The sequence below is a fragment of the Girardinichthys multiradiatus genome, chromosome 22 (assembly GCF_021462225.1).
Source record: "Girardinichthys multiradiatus isolate DD_20200921_A chromosome 22, DD_fGirMul_XY1, whole genome shotgun sequence".
NCBI lineage: Eukaryota > Metazoa > Chordata > Actinopteri > Cyprinodontiformes > Goodeidae > Girardinichthys > Girardinichthys multiradiatus.
In genome coordinates this window covers 31,250,742-31,266,415 of record NC_061814.1, presented here as the reverse complement: position 1 = coordinate 31,266,415, position 15,674 = coordinate 31,250,742, and the positions used below count along the sequence as shown (strand labels likewise).

Genomic DNA, 15,674 nt, shown 5'->3' with positions numbered 1-15,674 from the left:
GCTTAGTTTGAAATTTTAAGTAATTTTATTTAACATAATTAACAATCAATATTAATTTCCAGGCTACACTTTATGGTGAATGTAGAACCAGGATGAGACTGGGGGAGTATGGTGACTTTGGCAGCTGTTTGCAGCACTGACTGAAATCAACTGATTGTCAGGTTAATGAGCTCTATTTCAGCTCAGACTGAGTTACTTTCTTGCTGTCTTTTAATAATTAGATGTAACAAACGCCTTTTTGTTTATTGCTAAAACTATCTTCTCTCCTAAACATAATTTTTTGTGCTACTTTGCAGAATTATCATGTTAACTAAACTGATAGTGGTCATAGTGTATTAAGCTAAGCTGCACACTTGCAATGCCAGTGATTGTTCCAGACCAAATTTACAAGGGTGGGGCAGGCTGGGGCCAGTGTTTTTTTATTTGGGACACAGAACAAAACAACAAAACAAAAAACAGGGCAATATTTCATTGTTTAATATATTAAAAGAGCCACTTGTGGCTCTGGAGCTACAGGTTGCAGAGCACTGATCTAGCAGATGAAAACTGTGATCCTATCTCTGTATGGCTGAAGCTAAAAGTAAAGCTAAATACCTTAATTTGTAATTCATTGTTAAGCCAAAATTGTAAAGGTAAAAAATTAAACTGATCCAAGGGACCAATCAGTTATGGTTTCTGTGCCAGTGCATATCATCATAAGAAAATGATTTAGTATTATATCTTCAGTGCAGTGGCCATAACAGAGGCCAGGACCAGATCAAAAGGGGCACTGGCTCCTGCTGGCCCGTGTCTAGAACCACCCATGTGCAGTGCTAGTGGATGTTAGCACTAAGCTTAAACCCCTTGAGCACTGTGCATTAAATATTTCCCCAGCATAAAAAGCTGATAAAAATCAGTTTGGCTTGTTAATACAGTTTCCTAAAAACTTCACTGGGGATTTTTTCTCTTAGAAATCTCAGTCTTCGCTATTGGCTTGTAATTTACCAAACCACCACAACAAATTAAAACTCTAAAACATTAATAGAAACTGCATTAAAACGCCATTATATTTGAAGACTTGTCCCACTATTTCATTTCAGCTTTGGTTTTCAATGGTGTTCAAGGTAGCAGAACTCTTCACTTTATATGTAGTGCTTCTCAAGATAAAAACACAATGTTCTTTACAGCAAACTAACCTAAAAGACACCAAGATAAAATACATTAAAAAAAGTAAAAATAAATATAATTAATACTCTAAATGTGGGAGTCTTCAGCCCTTCTCAAAGTCCACTGGGTTCATGGAAAGTAAATGAAAGAGAAAAGAGTCCAGAGCATAGGGTCTTGACATTTTTAGCCCTAATTTAAGAACAGATAACAGGTCTGGAACAGTTGACCTCAGGGACCTGGTAGTCACATATGGCTGAAGGTACTCAGAAAAGTATAAAAATGCACCCCCATGAAGTGCAAACTAAAACTAAACTGTATTCTGTATTAAAATGGGTGTCAGTGCAGAGCTATAAGTAAATGTTTGACATGGCAGTGCTTGGTGAATTCAGGCAAAAGGGTAGCAGCTTACTGTTAAATGCATTCGTCTCTCTCTTGTTCTTAGTAATTCCCTAAGATTTTCTACCTTTTGTACCCTATCACACTCAATACACAAGGCAATAGGTTCTCTCTACTCTACCATTAAGAGTAGCACTCATGCTGAAGTGGCTCCAATGGTAGTCTGATCTACTTCCTGATTAATTCAGCCAATAATTATCTGGCCACTTGAGGGCAGTCATAGACTGTTTATAGAGCATTGAACTCTTATTCCCACATGTTCAGACGATCATCGAGTATGGGGGGAAAAAAAGATGGCGATGTCATGGCAAAATTAACTTACTGTGTCAAAAATTGTACAGTTCACACCGTTCATCCCAATACACACACACTATTCAAATCAGTCACATCATAAGTGACCCCTTGTATCCTTGGACTGATGTAAGAGGACCTAATGTATCACAAAATGCACTTAATTTCTTAATGTTTAGGCCCACATTTTTAGAAAGGCAACATATATGGTAACAAAATAAGCAGTATGACAACAGCTTTAACACCTGCTTTGATTTCTTGAGGAACTTCCTGTTGGGGTTGTGGGTTCAGTGTGTGTGTTTGTGTTTTTGTCTGCACTTTTGTTGTCAGTTTTCAGATGGTGGTGGAGTTTCTCAGGTGTGCTGGGTGACAGGTGCAACTGATCTGCTGATTGCATGGGAGGAGTATTTAAGCAGGAGGCTGCCAGCACTTCGATGCCAGAGTGTTTGCCTTCAAGTGGTAACAAGCTCAGCCACTTCTAAGCTATGCTTCGGTCTTTGTCACTAAGCTGATGTTGTTTATGTTCATTCGCAGGCAGAAACCTGAACCTAGTGATCATTCTTCATTGAACTTTGACTTCGGTTCCAGAAGTTTCTGGACGATCATGATTACCTATGTTTCGTGGATTTTCTTAGGATTTCGTTTCTAAGTACCAAGCTGGCAGCGTCCTGTTATCCTCCGTCTCCTGAACCAAGGCAGAAGCGTACCCTGTCCACCCTCCAACGCAAGTACCTGAACATTGAATTAACTCCTGAACTCACCAGAACTCACTGTACAGCTCAAGTAAACCATCTGGATTCTCTCCGCTTCACACACCTGGGTCCCGACTCCCTCTACCCCTGGCGACCTGACTTCACTCACTTAGTAAGCCGTTTAACTGTCAATCATAATTACTTCTCGTTTATTCCTCAAGATTATAGTTTTTATTTTCACTGGTTCTCCTTCCGCTCTTTCCAAGCCGTTGGCAATTCTACCGTTCACGTTCCAGTATTACTTTGTAAATAAAACACCTTTCCCTAATTCAGTTGTGCTTCTGAGTGTTCTTCTGTATGTGGGTCAGATCTATCTTGAACAAAATGACACTTCCTGCCAGCAGGTATTTATCTTTAAAGATTAGAGCATCCATCCATCCATCCATCCATCCATCCATCCATCCATCCATCCATCCATCCATCCATCCATCCATCCATCCATCCATCCATCCATCCATCCATCCATCCATCCATCCATCCATCCATCCATCCATCCATCCATCCATCCATTTTCTATTCCCGCTTCTTCCATACAGGGTCGTGGGGAAGCTGGTGCCTATTTCCAGTAGTCTATGGGCAAGAGGCCGGGTACACCCTGGACTGGTCGCCAGTCCATCACAGCGCAAGGTTAGAGCATTTAATGAAATTATTACACCCTCTCCATTTTTTTAATTTAAGGAGTTTTAAAGATATTTCTTAAAGCTTAGAATCATACAGAGTACCAGAGTTAACATCAATGTTTGGAAATCTGGAGGCTATTAAGATATCTAAGCGGTGCCTTAAATAGGAGCAATCTGAACAAGTTTCCCATGACATGGGTGAACGCTGCCTGGTGGATAATAAATCACTGACAGCAGAGTTGGTTTACCTAAAGCAGTGCTTGCTGGTTTCAGTGAGATTTGAATATAGTGGAAAGAAGCTTAGCTCTATAATAAATGTGTCCATAATTATAGAAGCTATCTAAATTATTTTAATAATTTAATAACAAACACTCTTTGATACTTTTGTAACTCAAACATCACATTTCTCTGGTTTATGTATTTTATTGAGCATAAAATGACCATATTCATGTTTAAACCTGTTGACATAAACATAAGTCAGTTCCTGCACAATGACTTTGATTTGATGAGCTGAACTAAGCTGAATTTGGAGATTTTTGGCATAAATAAATAATTAATCAGTCAAACCAGAGCTAAGGCTGTTAAACAGCGCATTTAAGCCTGTTGTGGAAAACCACCTCTTCTCAAGGGTCACAAAATTGATGGATTTAGCCAAAAAAGGGAGTACAGTTACAGCAGAGACAGATAACCATAACTCTTCTAATTAACTAAAATGTAGCATGAGACGCCAAGTGTGTGTTAAGACAAAACCAAATGTAAAATTGATGATAGATATTTCTGCTGAATATTTTCCCACGTTAACATTTCCCTCCCTAAATCCAGATTCATGGAATTAAACTGTTGTGCATGCATGCCAGATGGTCATACGTTGCTGTAAAAATCATTGTCCCCTTACAGATTTCTTCTGTTTTTGCTTTTTGATGTCACGTCACATGTTTTAGATTATCAAATTAATTTTAATATCACAGATAACCTGAATAAATGCAAAGAGCAGTATTCAAATCATGATTTCATTTATTAAGGGAAAAAGCTATCTAAACTAACCTGGCTCTATTTGAAAATATTAATTGCATTCTAAACCTCATAATCTGCTGTGCCACCCTTGGTGGGAACAATTGACAATAAGCATTTGCCATAACTAACATATTGGGGCACTCTTGTTTGCAGATTTTTTTTTTTATCTCAGCCACATTGGAGGATTTTTATGTACAGTAGTTATTGTAAAAGCATTTCAATTAGATTAAAGCTTGAACTTTGAAAAGGCCTCTCCAAAATCTCCTTTTTTTAAGCATTTGGAGGTGGACTTTCTGGTATGCTTTGGACCATTGTCCTGCTGCAAAGCCCAAGTGGGCTCGGGCTTCAGGCCACTGATGGCCAGTCATTCTCCTTTTAAGGTTTTCTGGTAGAGAACAAATTTAATGGTTCCATCCAAGGCACACTGTCCAGGTCCAGAAGCAGAAGAGCAGCCCTAGACCATCACACTACCATCACCATTTTTGATGGATGAGTGGTCACTAAGCTATTGTAGTAAATTCGGTAGGCCAGCCACTCCTGGGAAGGTTAAATACTGGTCCAGGTTTTCTCCATTTGTGGATAATGGCTCTTACTCTTGCTGGTTCATTTGTTCAATACTCTTCAATCATGCTATAATCTTCCCCATGTAAATCTGCCAACCATTGTCTCCCTTGCAGGTTCCTGTTTTTTTTTGTATTTGTTTAGTAATATAATCTTCAGTTCACATTTTTGGATTTTTGGACCTTGAACTTGTTTTTGTAACTTGCTTTTTGTGCCGTTATACATCTGTTTTTTAGCTCCACCTCTGGTTCTCTTTTGCCTGCATTTCAGTCCTCCACAACCACCACCTCTTTTGTGACAGATATAAACATAACAATGTAACAAAAAAGCAAAAACAAGAAATCTTTAAGAAGGCAAATACTTTTTTGACTGCATTCTATGGACTAACAGTATGTGGATGGGTGATACAAACAACTGGGTTTTCGTTCTGCTGAAAACCAGCAGAACATCCCGGGACCACAAATCACTGTGTACTCTAGCTTGCTGTGATCCCAGGGGAGAGAGTACGAGTGTTTACCAAAGGCCATAAGAGCAATGGTCAAGGGACAAGAGCACACACACTAAGTGCTGAAAGAGCAGCGTGGTATGGACATATTAATACTAGGTCTGAATTTACCAAGCACCATCATAGCTTAAGGTCAAATGAGTGGTAACCTAGTCAGCACCCCAATCTCTCAAGGGATCCTCTTGTGAGCAGCCCCGGCCCTCAGCATAATTGTCAAATTTGATCTGCTGGGCCATTTAATCACTCAGCAAACAGCAGCAGGGGGAGGGGCTGTCCTTATGTGCAGCTGAAGACGCCCAACACAGTTGATTCATGTCAAAGCAGACAGTATAGCAGCTGGTTCTTGTTCTCATTTTCTTTATTTAGCTGATTCACATCGGAGCCCTTTTGTGGTTTAAAGAATGCCTAATCACAACCCTAATTAACTGTTTATATTATGGTAATAATGTACAGTTATTACTGATTTGAATTTTGGGAGTTAGTGGCTCTTCTCAGCCAGAACAAACAAAGTTTAAAAGGCCAACTCTTTCAAACTTACATAAAAAGATGATTATTGTATGCACCCCAAATGACTGAAACTGTAAAATGGTAAATGACCTGCACTTGTATAGCGCTTTATTAAGTATGAGGACTCCAAAGTGCTTTACACTACAATCAGTTATCCACCCATTCATAGAGATATTCACATACTGTCAATGGTAGGCTACATTGTAGCCATAGCTGACCTGGGGCAGACTGACAGAAGTGAGGCTGCCATACAATCGTGCCACCGGACCCTCTGACCACCATCAGCAGGCAAGGCGGGGAAAGTGTCTTGCCCAAGGACACAACAACCGAGACGGGGGTCCGGCAACCCACCTGTTACAGGACAAACACCTACCACAATCGCCCCCAAACTGTGGTACAATACAACTGACCTCGGAGTGCTTTTAGTGGTACTCAGCCAAAATTTTGTATCAGTCATTCCAGTCCTAGAAAGCAAAAGGTAAGCTTTGCTTCCAATGGAAACTAATAAGAAAAGATGTGCAAGAAGATTATTCCTAAAAACACTATGTTTAAACTGAAGGGGATATCAGAGAACCAGGAACAATTTCTGCATGCTAGTTATGAAGGCAGAACATCCATTTGTAACCAACATCAAACCCAACCAAACCGTATGAGATAAAAGTCAGAAAACCAATAGCTGGTCTCAGTGACTAGCTAACTACTATTATCAATTTAATCTAATAACAGAGTATTTCTTTGAGTTTTATGGAATTTAAACTGTAGAGGAACATGTTTTTTACACTACTATGTGTAAAACTCCCCCCTTTTTCCCACTCTAAATTTAGACTTCAGGGGACCTTCTGTCCTTTCTGGAAGATTAATTAAAAATGGAATTAACAATTAAACAATTAAACCTCATCGTTTAAGCAAACATATAGCATAAAAGGATAAAATGCCCGTACTCCATTGATAAAAACACAACAAATTAACAAAATGTCCTGACCAGACATATTACTGTTTTAAAATATTTGTCAGTATGTCGGTACCTGGAAATCTTAGGATTCAGTATCAATGTTTTTCTTACAAAAGGTGTGAGAACCACTAATCTACTCTACTTTTACATAATGGTGACATTAATTGAGAAGATCATTAAATATGCATCAATGAGATTTCCATTCTTCTTTTAGCTCCTAGAGAGTTCTGCAGGATCTTAGTGTAATGCTGCTTTATTCTGCATTCTCTAATCAATTATTAGTAATCCTTTAACTATATGCCCTGGAAGCTCTGCATTATTTGATCTTTAAACATGCACTGTAAACCTTGCATAGACATTCTAATACTGATGTAGGACACTGTTGCCTATCTAGATGAAAAGGAACATTTTGTCTGTTTTAAGGAAAATGTGAATCTGTTTTAATTAATGTGAGCAGAATTTTAGTTACATTACTTACTGAAATATCTTCTGGCAGCCCATTTGGCACCTCGATCGCTCTGTGATTTACTTGAACACTGCCTCTTGTCACAAACTGGATCACGGAGGAACTATCCTTTAGGTACAAAGGCAGTAAATTATCATTATACTTCTAATTTAAACAGGATTTAACTGAATTTACTCAGTTAGCATATAAAGCATATCTTACTATTTTTAAAATTTCCGTGTTCAGCAGAAGTTTTATATCTATGCTCAAAGCTTCCTCTTTTAACTGTGGACCCAGACTGCAGGAGATTGTCATACATGCTCTTCCAGGCCGATCACAGTCCTGTAAAAAAAACACAAGTGAATGTGACGAGCACTGAGAGAAATGTGTGATAAAAACAAAGAAATGTTTGAGATTTCAAAGTGTAAAGGATGCCTGTTTACCAAGACTTTGCGCCCAGATTTAGTGAAGAAGGCAAATATAGAGTGGAAGATGCTTTCTTTGTCCTGGGGGATGGTGCACGGCGTTGGGTTCCTGTGAGGGGTGCAGTTCCCTCGACTATCTGACACCTAAAAACAGTACATAATGGAAGAATAAAATTTACAATATTACAACTTTCACAAAAAATAGTGTAACTCATTACTGTCAAGGACAATAGCATTGTTTGAAGGAGACATTGTAGATCATTTTTGTAAGAACCTGACAGAATTGAAGCTCTGTGGCGTATTTTGTTGAGATTACAGTACCAAAGCTCTATTTTCTGTCTGTGTTCTGGGGCTCTTTTCTTTGGCGTTTATTTTAGGCATCACAGTGAAGCATTCTGCTCTAATTGTTCCCTCCCTTTGGTTAGGCTGGTGATTTTAAAGATGGCTGTATGCACTCAAATGATCCCAATCCTTGAGGAGAACCTTTGGTGCTCTTGGACAGTTCAGTAGGTCACAAATACAACAAACTTAAAATTAGCTAACTGTTCATACGTTTTATCTCCCTTTTCTAGGAGGGCAGGTAATATGCTGGTTGCACCTAGAAGCAGTTTCTCACATATCACATCCAGTTGCGTGAAAAAACTAGAACACACTGTAAAATCTTAATTTCAATTTTTCAAATCTAAGGTAAGGTAAGGTAAGTTTATTTATATAGCGCTTTTCAGCAACGAGACACTCAAAGCGCTGTACATACAATTACAATACAATCACAAAGCAAATTAACACAGACACAGAAAAACAAATGAAATGATAAAATCAAGCAACAGAGGTAATTTAAAAAAGTAAAATAAAGAGAATAGAATGATGGACAAGAAAATGAAAGGAAAATTGGACTGAAAACGCAACTAATCATGCCTAAATGGCACAGTCAAAGGCCACTCTAAACAAATACGTTTTTAATCTTGATTTAAAGCAACTTAGGGTTTCGGCGCTTTTACAGTTTTCTGGCAGTTTATTCCAGATTAGTGGAGCATAAGAACTAAAAGCTGCTTCTCCATGTTTAGTTCTGTGAAGACACCGTTGCAGTAATCAATTCTACTAAAATGAACGCATTAATTAGTTTTTCAAGGTCGTGCTGAGACATTAGTCCTTTAATCCTGAAGATGTTCTTTACGTGATAGAAGGCTGACCTAGTTACTACCTTTATGTGCCTCTGAAGGTTCAGGTCTGAGTCCATCACTACACCCAGGTTTCGAGCCTGACTGGTGGTTTCTAGCTGTATTAACTGAAGCTGTGTGCTAACTTTTAAACGCTCTTCCTTTGGTCCAAAGATTATTACTTCAGTTTTGTTTTGATTCAGCTGAAGAAAATCTAGGCCCATCCATGCATTGATTTCTTCTAAGCATTCACCCAGCGCCTGAATGGGTTAATGGTCACCTGGTGACACCGTAACGTATAGCTCTGTGTCGTCTGCATAGTTATGATAACTTACGTTGTTGTTTATTAAAGTCTGAGTTAGGGGGAGCATGTAGATATTGAATAGGAGGGGCCCTAAGATGGACCCTTGGGGAACGCCACATGTGATTTTTGTGCTCTCTGATGTAAAGTTACCTACTGACACAAAAAGGTCCCTGTGTCAAGCAGGATTTAAACCAGTTGAGTGCTGTACCAGAAAGGCCGACCCAGTTTTCCAGGCGCTCTAATAAAATGGAGTGATCAACAGTGTCGAATGCTGCACTAAGGTCCAATAATACCAGCACTGCGGTTCTTCCACAGTCTGCATTTATACAGATGTTATTGAACACCTTGACAAGAGCAGTCTCTGTACTGTGGTGAACACGGTAGCCTGACTGGAAGACATCGAAGCGGTTGATCATTGTTAGGAAGTTGTTTAACTGCTGAAACACAGCTTTTTCAATAATCTTACTGATGGAGGGGAGGTTTGATATAGGCCCCATGAATGAAGCTCCCATTCTACCATAATGGGAGCTTCAATAAATTAATGTAACCATGTTTCTATTAAAAACATAACATCAAGATCGTGGTCAGTAATGAAGTCATTGATTAAACATGATTTTCCTGACAGAGATCTAATGTTCAGTAAATCCAGTTTATATGACTTAGTTGTTGATATTAACTCTGTGTCTGGTTGTACCTGACAGTTTATGGCTTTTTTTGATTGTTTATTACTGTCTCTTATCCTTTTGGCTTTGCTCTTTCTTTCACGTAAAAGCACAGAGATTTTACAACTATCTCCAATTAGGGGCCCAAGGTTTTCCTGGACATGCTCATTTCTGATAGAGTTACCACTGGGGCCCAGACTGTATCACAGAGAAGTGATTTGAAGGTCCTGATTAGGAGGAGATAGATTAGGAGGTGGTGGAGGTCTGCGGGATTTGGAAGATGTTGGTTTAGTTGCAGGGCCTCGGCCACGGGGGGTGTTGAATGGAGAAGATGTCAGAGCCATTTGGGTCCCGATTTTAAGAGCTCCTTTCATGTTATCAGAATCCAGTAAAGCAAAAAGCGGGCTCAGTGGGGAGATGGGAGAGTTCTGTGCGGTCTGGGTCTGGGTTTGGGGGGATGGGGGTATAATGGGGTTCCACTTCTCCTGTGGATTTCGACGGGGAGACCTTTTGTGATGACCTCTCTTTCTCAGCAAACTGGCTGATTGTTTCTGCTGGAGCTGTTGGAGGCAGCGTTATCATTGTTGTTGATACTCCATGTTCTCTGCTGAAGGTTGAAGCTGCTGGCGGATTATTTACTGAATAGAAGAGATTAGATGTGAGACGTCTGGCTCCCAGCTTGTTCAAACAGAAACCATCTTGCTTGAAGAGTTGTCTTTTCTCCCAAAAAATATTAAAGTTGTCGATGAAGTTCACAGGTGTGGTGGCACATGTTTTTTTCAACCACTTATTAATCATCAGAAGTCTGGAAAAAACCTAATCTCCACAGAAAATCGGTGCAAAGGGTCCGCTGAGAAACACCTTGATATTGAGACCTCCAACAATATTCAGCAGACGAGTGAAATCCTCCTTCAGTCTTTCTGATTTTTTCTTAGCCACGTCATCTATGGCTCCACAGTGTATAATAAGGTTTTCTAGAGACAGGCGCTTTTCTGTGATTGCCAGAATATTCTCAGAGATATCAGAGACCACGTTACTGGTACCAATCATAACGTCTGTGTTTTTAATCCCATCCACAGCTGTGTTGCCCACTATTAGGGTTCTTGGTCCAGTGGGACGCTTTTTCTCTGGCAGCTTAGGAGAAGACTGTTTAGAATGAAGGTTGTTCTCAAACCTTTTATTGATCTCAGAAGATGGATCATTTTCCAGGTTTTCATTCTGTAGTGGGGCAAATCTGTTTTGGAGGGGGATTCCATTGTTTCCAGCTGTCTCACTCCTATCAGTTGTTGTGACAGCAGCTCGCTGTCGAAGTCTCCTTTTCCCAGGGGAAACGGGGACATTTCTCTGTAATTCTGGCCATTCTAATTTATTTAATTGCTGAGATCTTCCAGAGACTCGTCCACCTTGATTTTTTTGGGCATGCCCCTAAAACATGCCAGGGGGGTCTGCCGGTAGGTTTATTCTCAGTGTTCTGATTGCCGGCTGAGTTGTTGAGCTGGCTGTCACTGTTTGGGATCACATGCAGTTGAATCATTGTTGTACCCCATATTCACCTCCACATTCACTTCTAGTCGATGGATTTTCAACTCCAAAACAGTCCATTTCTGTAAAAGTTTGTCGAAGTCCTCTGTGGTGAAGGGAGGCCTTTTGTGCTGATTAGCTGGCGTCAACTTGTCCTGCTTTCAAGTTCGATTATAAAAACATCAAAATCCTTTCAAAAAATAAAATAATAAAATAATAATAATAATACTTGGGAGTCGCTGATAAGAAGTTGTTTTAGTCCAATATTTCTGTAATTTTGGCTAAGAGATAAAAAGTTAGGAGTAAAAGAATGCAAGCAAGCAGGGAGCTTAGGAGAAAAGCGTCTGAGCAGGCAGAGAGGCGGAAGAAAAGAAGGAGATTTAAAATAGGTAAAAGTCAAAAATTAAGATTGTTTACTTATCAAACAAACAAAAACAGAAAAAATGTTTTCTAGCTGAGGTCATAGTTAGGACACCCTAAAAATGAATGCTACCCCCTTCAGTGAGATGCTTTTTGTATCTACCAGTCTCCGACATGAGTCTGAGGACAGTTTGTTCCACTGCTCACCTTTAGCTGTGAGATGTTTGAGGGTTTCATTGCAAGTACAGCCTGTTTCGAGTCACCCCACAGCATCTCAATGAGATTAACCCTAACAAATAACACTAATACTAAGAATATGAAAAAAAAAAAGTAATCCCACTTTAAAGTTAAAGTACATGCAGCGTGTTAAGATGATAAAACTGGGAGATAACGTTTAGGAGGTGAGATTTCCTCTACTCTCTGAGAAGTATCTGCTAGTGGAAGGAGATTATTTCAAATCTGTAAAAGAGGAGATACAGAACCCTGCTTTTGGGTTTTTGATTTCATGGTGACATAAAACACATCTTATTCTGATAAGGACAAAATGGGGCACGTTTTGTATCTTTGACAGCTCAATCCCAGATATGCCTCTATGACCCTGGTGGAAAGCAGGTTTAATATGTAAAGTTTTGGATACGTGTTTAACCCAAAAAAAATGTCAACACAGTCCTTCTGTCACCATTAAGGGTCCAATTCTACTGTTGTGAATCTCCAGGTCTCACAGGAAGTTATCCCCTGCAACAAACTGGCACCCCTCCCACACAGATCTTCCATATGGAGTGATTTAGGGGTGTATGTTTTACTGCACAGCCCACTGGGAGCCCTTTCCCATTCTCCCACTCCTCTGACCGATCTGAGGCCGTGGAGGTGGAATTCTCCTCTAGCTTTCCTTATTGTCCACCCTGCTGCTTGTCAGAATGCCGTTTTGTCTGCCCTGGCTAGAGTGAAGATTCATGCTTTGTTTTAATGGCTCCACTAACTTTAGTTTTCAGACTTAATGTTGATGATTTAGAGATCTGGGGGCATTAAAACTAGAGCACATGGAGTTACAGTCAATATACATGTGTATATTATTTTAACAATGTATTAAATGTGAAGATATGTGGCTATAAAATATAAAGGTGTGACTCTCCAGTAAGTTGGGAGGTGGAATATGTTGCAGCTAATAAGATGGGGTTCAACGCTTGGGGTGGTACGAAGCAGTAGCCCACTCTGCAGGTTCCTGATCCTTTCAAGCTGGCTGATCCCATGAAAGTGATTCCAGATGGACTCGAGGAGGTGGAATCTATCACCACTGTTTCCCCATTCACAGTAAGTACAATTAACAGCTTGAGCTCCTCCCTGACCTAGCTATATATAAAATAAGCTATGCAAGATTAGGATAACATCTAAATGCAGTGGGAGGATTGTGTTTCTTTATCTAAATGAAAAACATTGTGAAACTAAATGGAACGGTGGTCTCAGTGGCAACACCAACATTTTGGCTTCAAGGTCACAATCCCACCTTACGCGGTCAAAAGACACGTGTCAGGGACAGAAAATAAATCCTGTTGCTCTCTCCTGGTAAATTAAACATTAAATAACGTCTGCTGGATAAATAATGTAGATGGACAGCTGTTGGTACCCACTTGGATTTCCACTACATGGAACATGTCAGCTCCGTTACCAGCAAGCCGGTTGGGTATTCTGATGTCCACAGTGGAGCCGGGCAGCCTGCTGGGCCCCTTGTTAATGGCCTGGAACCACACCACACAGAGACAAGAAGAAAAGACAGTGAAAAGAAGATATATAAGGAAAGAGGTAAAAATAGAAATTGTATGTTCTATACACTTGAAGTACCTGGAAAGTCAGATTGAGAGGCTGAAAGTTGCACTTCATGTCTTCCAATTGGACAAAACGTGAGGCGTCAATAGAGTTTCCATATACAAAGGAGCCTGGTGTCACCACACTGCAAACAAAACCGCTGATCCATTAACATTCATAAAAGGTTCTTCAAAACAAAAACATTTTCCATGCATAAGTTCTGTACTTTTTACAAAAAAACTTCACCATGAATTTCCTGTGGGAATTTGCGTTTTGAAACAGATTCACAAAGGCATAAACAGAGTGATGGATGGATGGATGGATAGATGGATGGATGGATGGATGGATAGATGGATGGATGGATGGATGGATGGCAGACTGAAAGATGGTTGAAAACAACTTCTAGACAATTGCTTTGAGGAAAAAAAGTCCAAAATACAAATGTATTTCCTGACTTCTTTTCTGCTTACAAACAGAACTGTAAAATACTTCAGTGAAACTTTGGATGTTTCCAGGTTGTGTAGGACTCCTGTTTAAAAGACAAAAAGATTCCTCCTTTCTCTAATGTTTAGAAATGTTCAGAAGTTTTCTTAAGCAACTGAAAAATGTGTCCAAATTTAGTCTAGAGAATCCATCAAAATTAATCACAGCAGCCTTATCAAATGTCAGAGTCCTGGCAAATATGGGCTGTTTTACATCTCTTTCCTTCCTCTGTGAAGCAGAGCTATGATAAAGTAATCGAAGATAAGACTTTTAGAGATTATATCCTCCACAGGGAGAAAATCACTCCCTCCCTTCCTGAGAGGCAACAGATGGAGACTCAGACCACATGTGACTGAAAAGTCTGTTAGACAATCTGTAAACCAGTAACTGTAGCATCAAGACTGATCCTGTTTGTCCTTACCCAGTAATAGTTGTGTCGGTCTCGTGGATCAGAGGGATGGACAGGTCTAAGCTGTTGTCGGAAAGTTTGTGCTCTGGGTTGGCGCTAAAAAAAAAGAGAAAGTCAATTGCTAAGCTGTCTTGCAAAAGTTGGCATACGCCTTGAACTGTTTTACAGTTGATCACATTAAAGCCAAGGACTTCCACGTATTTTATTGGGATTTCATGTGACAGACCAGTTTTTCAAATTATTGTACAAAGCAAAATCTATAAAGTGTAGTGTGAATATATACTCAGCCCAATTGAGTTAATACTCTTCTGCTGCAAGCCTTTTAAGGTATGTCTCTACCAGCTTTGCAAATCCAAGGACTGAATCTGTTGCCCATTAGTCTTTCCACAATGTCTCAAGCTCAGTCAGATTGGATGGAAAGTTTCTGTGAACATCAATATTTAAGTCTTGCTACAGATTCTCAACTGGAATTATGTCTGGACTTTGACTGAGCCATTTCAACATATAAATAAACTTGGATCTAAACTAAACTAATCTAAACTCTGGCTGCATGCTGAGTAAGGCTGCACAATATATCGCAATCATCATCACAATGTCAGTGTGTGCGATATTATAATTGCAAAGGACTGTTTTAAGTACAATAATAGTTGGCTAATATATTCCAAGTGTTATGAACTTGCATTTTTTCACGCTAGCGTAATATTTAGCCAGTCAGTAATGTTATTATTGTGGACAGGGTCACAAGCCAGCAGATGCTCACACTGGACAGAAATAACATTGCTCAAAAAACTAAAGGTCACAGAGTGCAGGAAGCACAGATGAGAAAGAAAGGAAAGAAGAAAATAGTTATATATCGCACCTGATATCGCCATGGTAAGATTTTGTAATATCGTGCAGCCCTAATGCTGAGGGTTGTTGTCCAGCCAGAAGGTAAACTTCTGCCCCAGTCTCAAGTCTTTTGCAGACTCTGACAGGTTTTTAAGTATTGCCTTGTGTTTATTTCACCCATCTTATCATCAACTCTGACCAGCTTCCCTGTCCATGCTGAAGAAAAACATCCCCACAGCATCATGCTGCCACCACCATGGTGATGATGTTGTTTTCAATGTGATGTTCAGTTTTGGTGTCACCTTCTTTCACATGTATGCTGTGTCCCCTTAAATGACTTGAGGTAAACTACATAACTACATGTCTTATGACCTACTTCTATCTTGTCAACAGGTTCCCTCGCCTAAGCCGTATATCCGTGCATGTCCTCCAGCGTTACCATGAGCCACTTCACTGCTCCTCTGATTAGTACTCCTTGTCGTGCCAGTCAGTTCAGGTGGACAGCCATGTTTGGTGTTCCTTGATCTTCTTCA

The 15,674-nt window shown here is 39.8% G+C and overlaps 1 protein-coding gene across 1 annotated transcript in view; it reads right to left on the bottom strand.

Moving 5' to 3' along the window:
• The window catches only part of itga9 (integrin, alpha 9), an 85,855-nt gene that overhangs the window by 5,357 nt on the left and 64,824 nt on the right, over positions 1-15,674 (bottom strand). Inside the window, exons 21-26 of the mRNA XM_047352280.1 lie at positions 14,326-14,409; positions 13,458-13,566; positions 13,247-13,354; positions 7,633-7,758; positions 7,412-7,531; positions 7,223-7,318 (exon numbers count right to left, since the gene is read on the bottom strand). Coding sequence (XP_047208236.1) covers positions 7,223-7,318; positions 7,412-7,531; positions 7,633-7,758; positions 13,247-13,354; positions 13,458-13,566; positions 14,326-14,409 — 643 coding nt within the window. The remainder of the gene's footprint in view (positions 1-7,222; positions 7,319-7,411; positions 7,532-7,632; positions 7,759-13,246; positions 13,355-13,457; positions 13,567-14,325; positions 14,410-15,674) is intronic.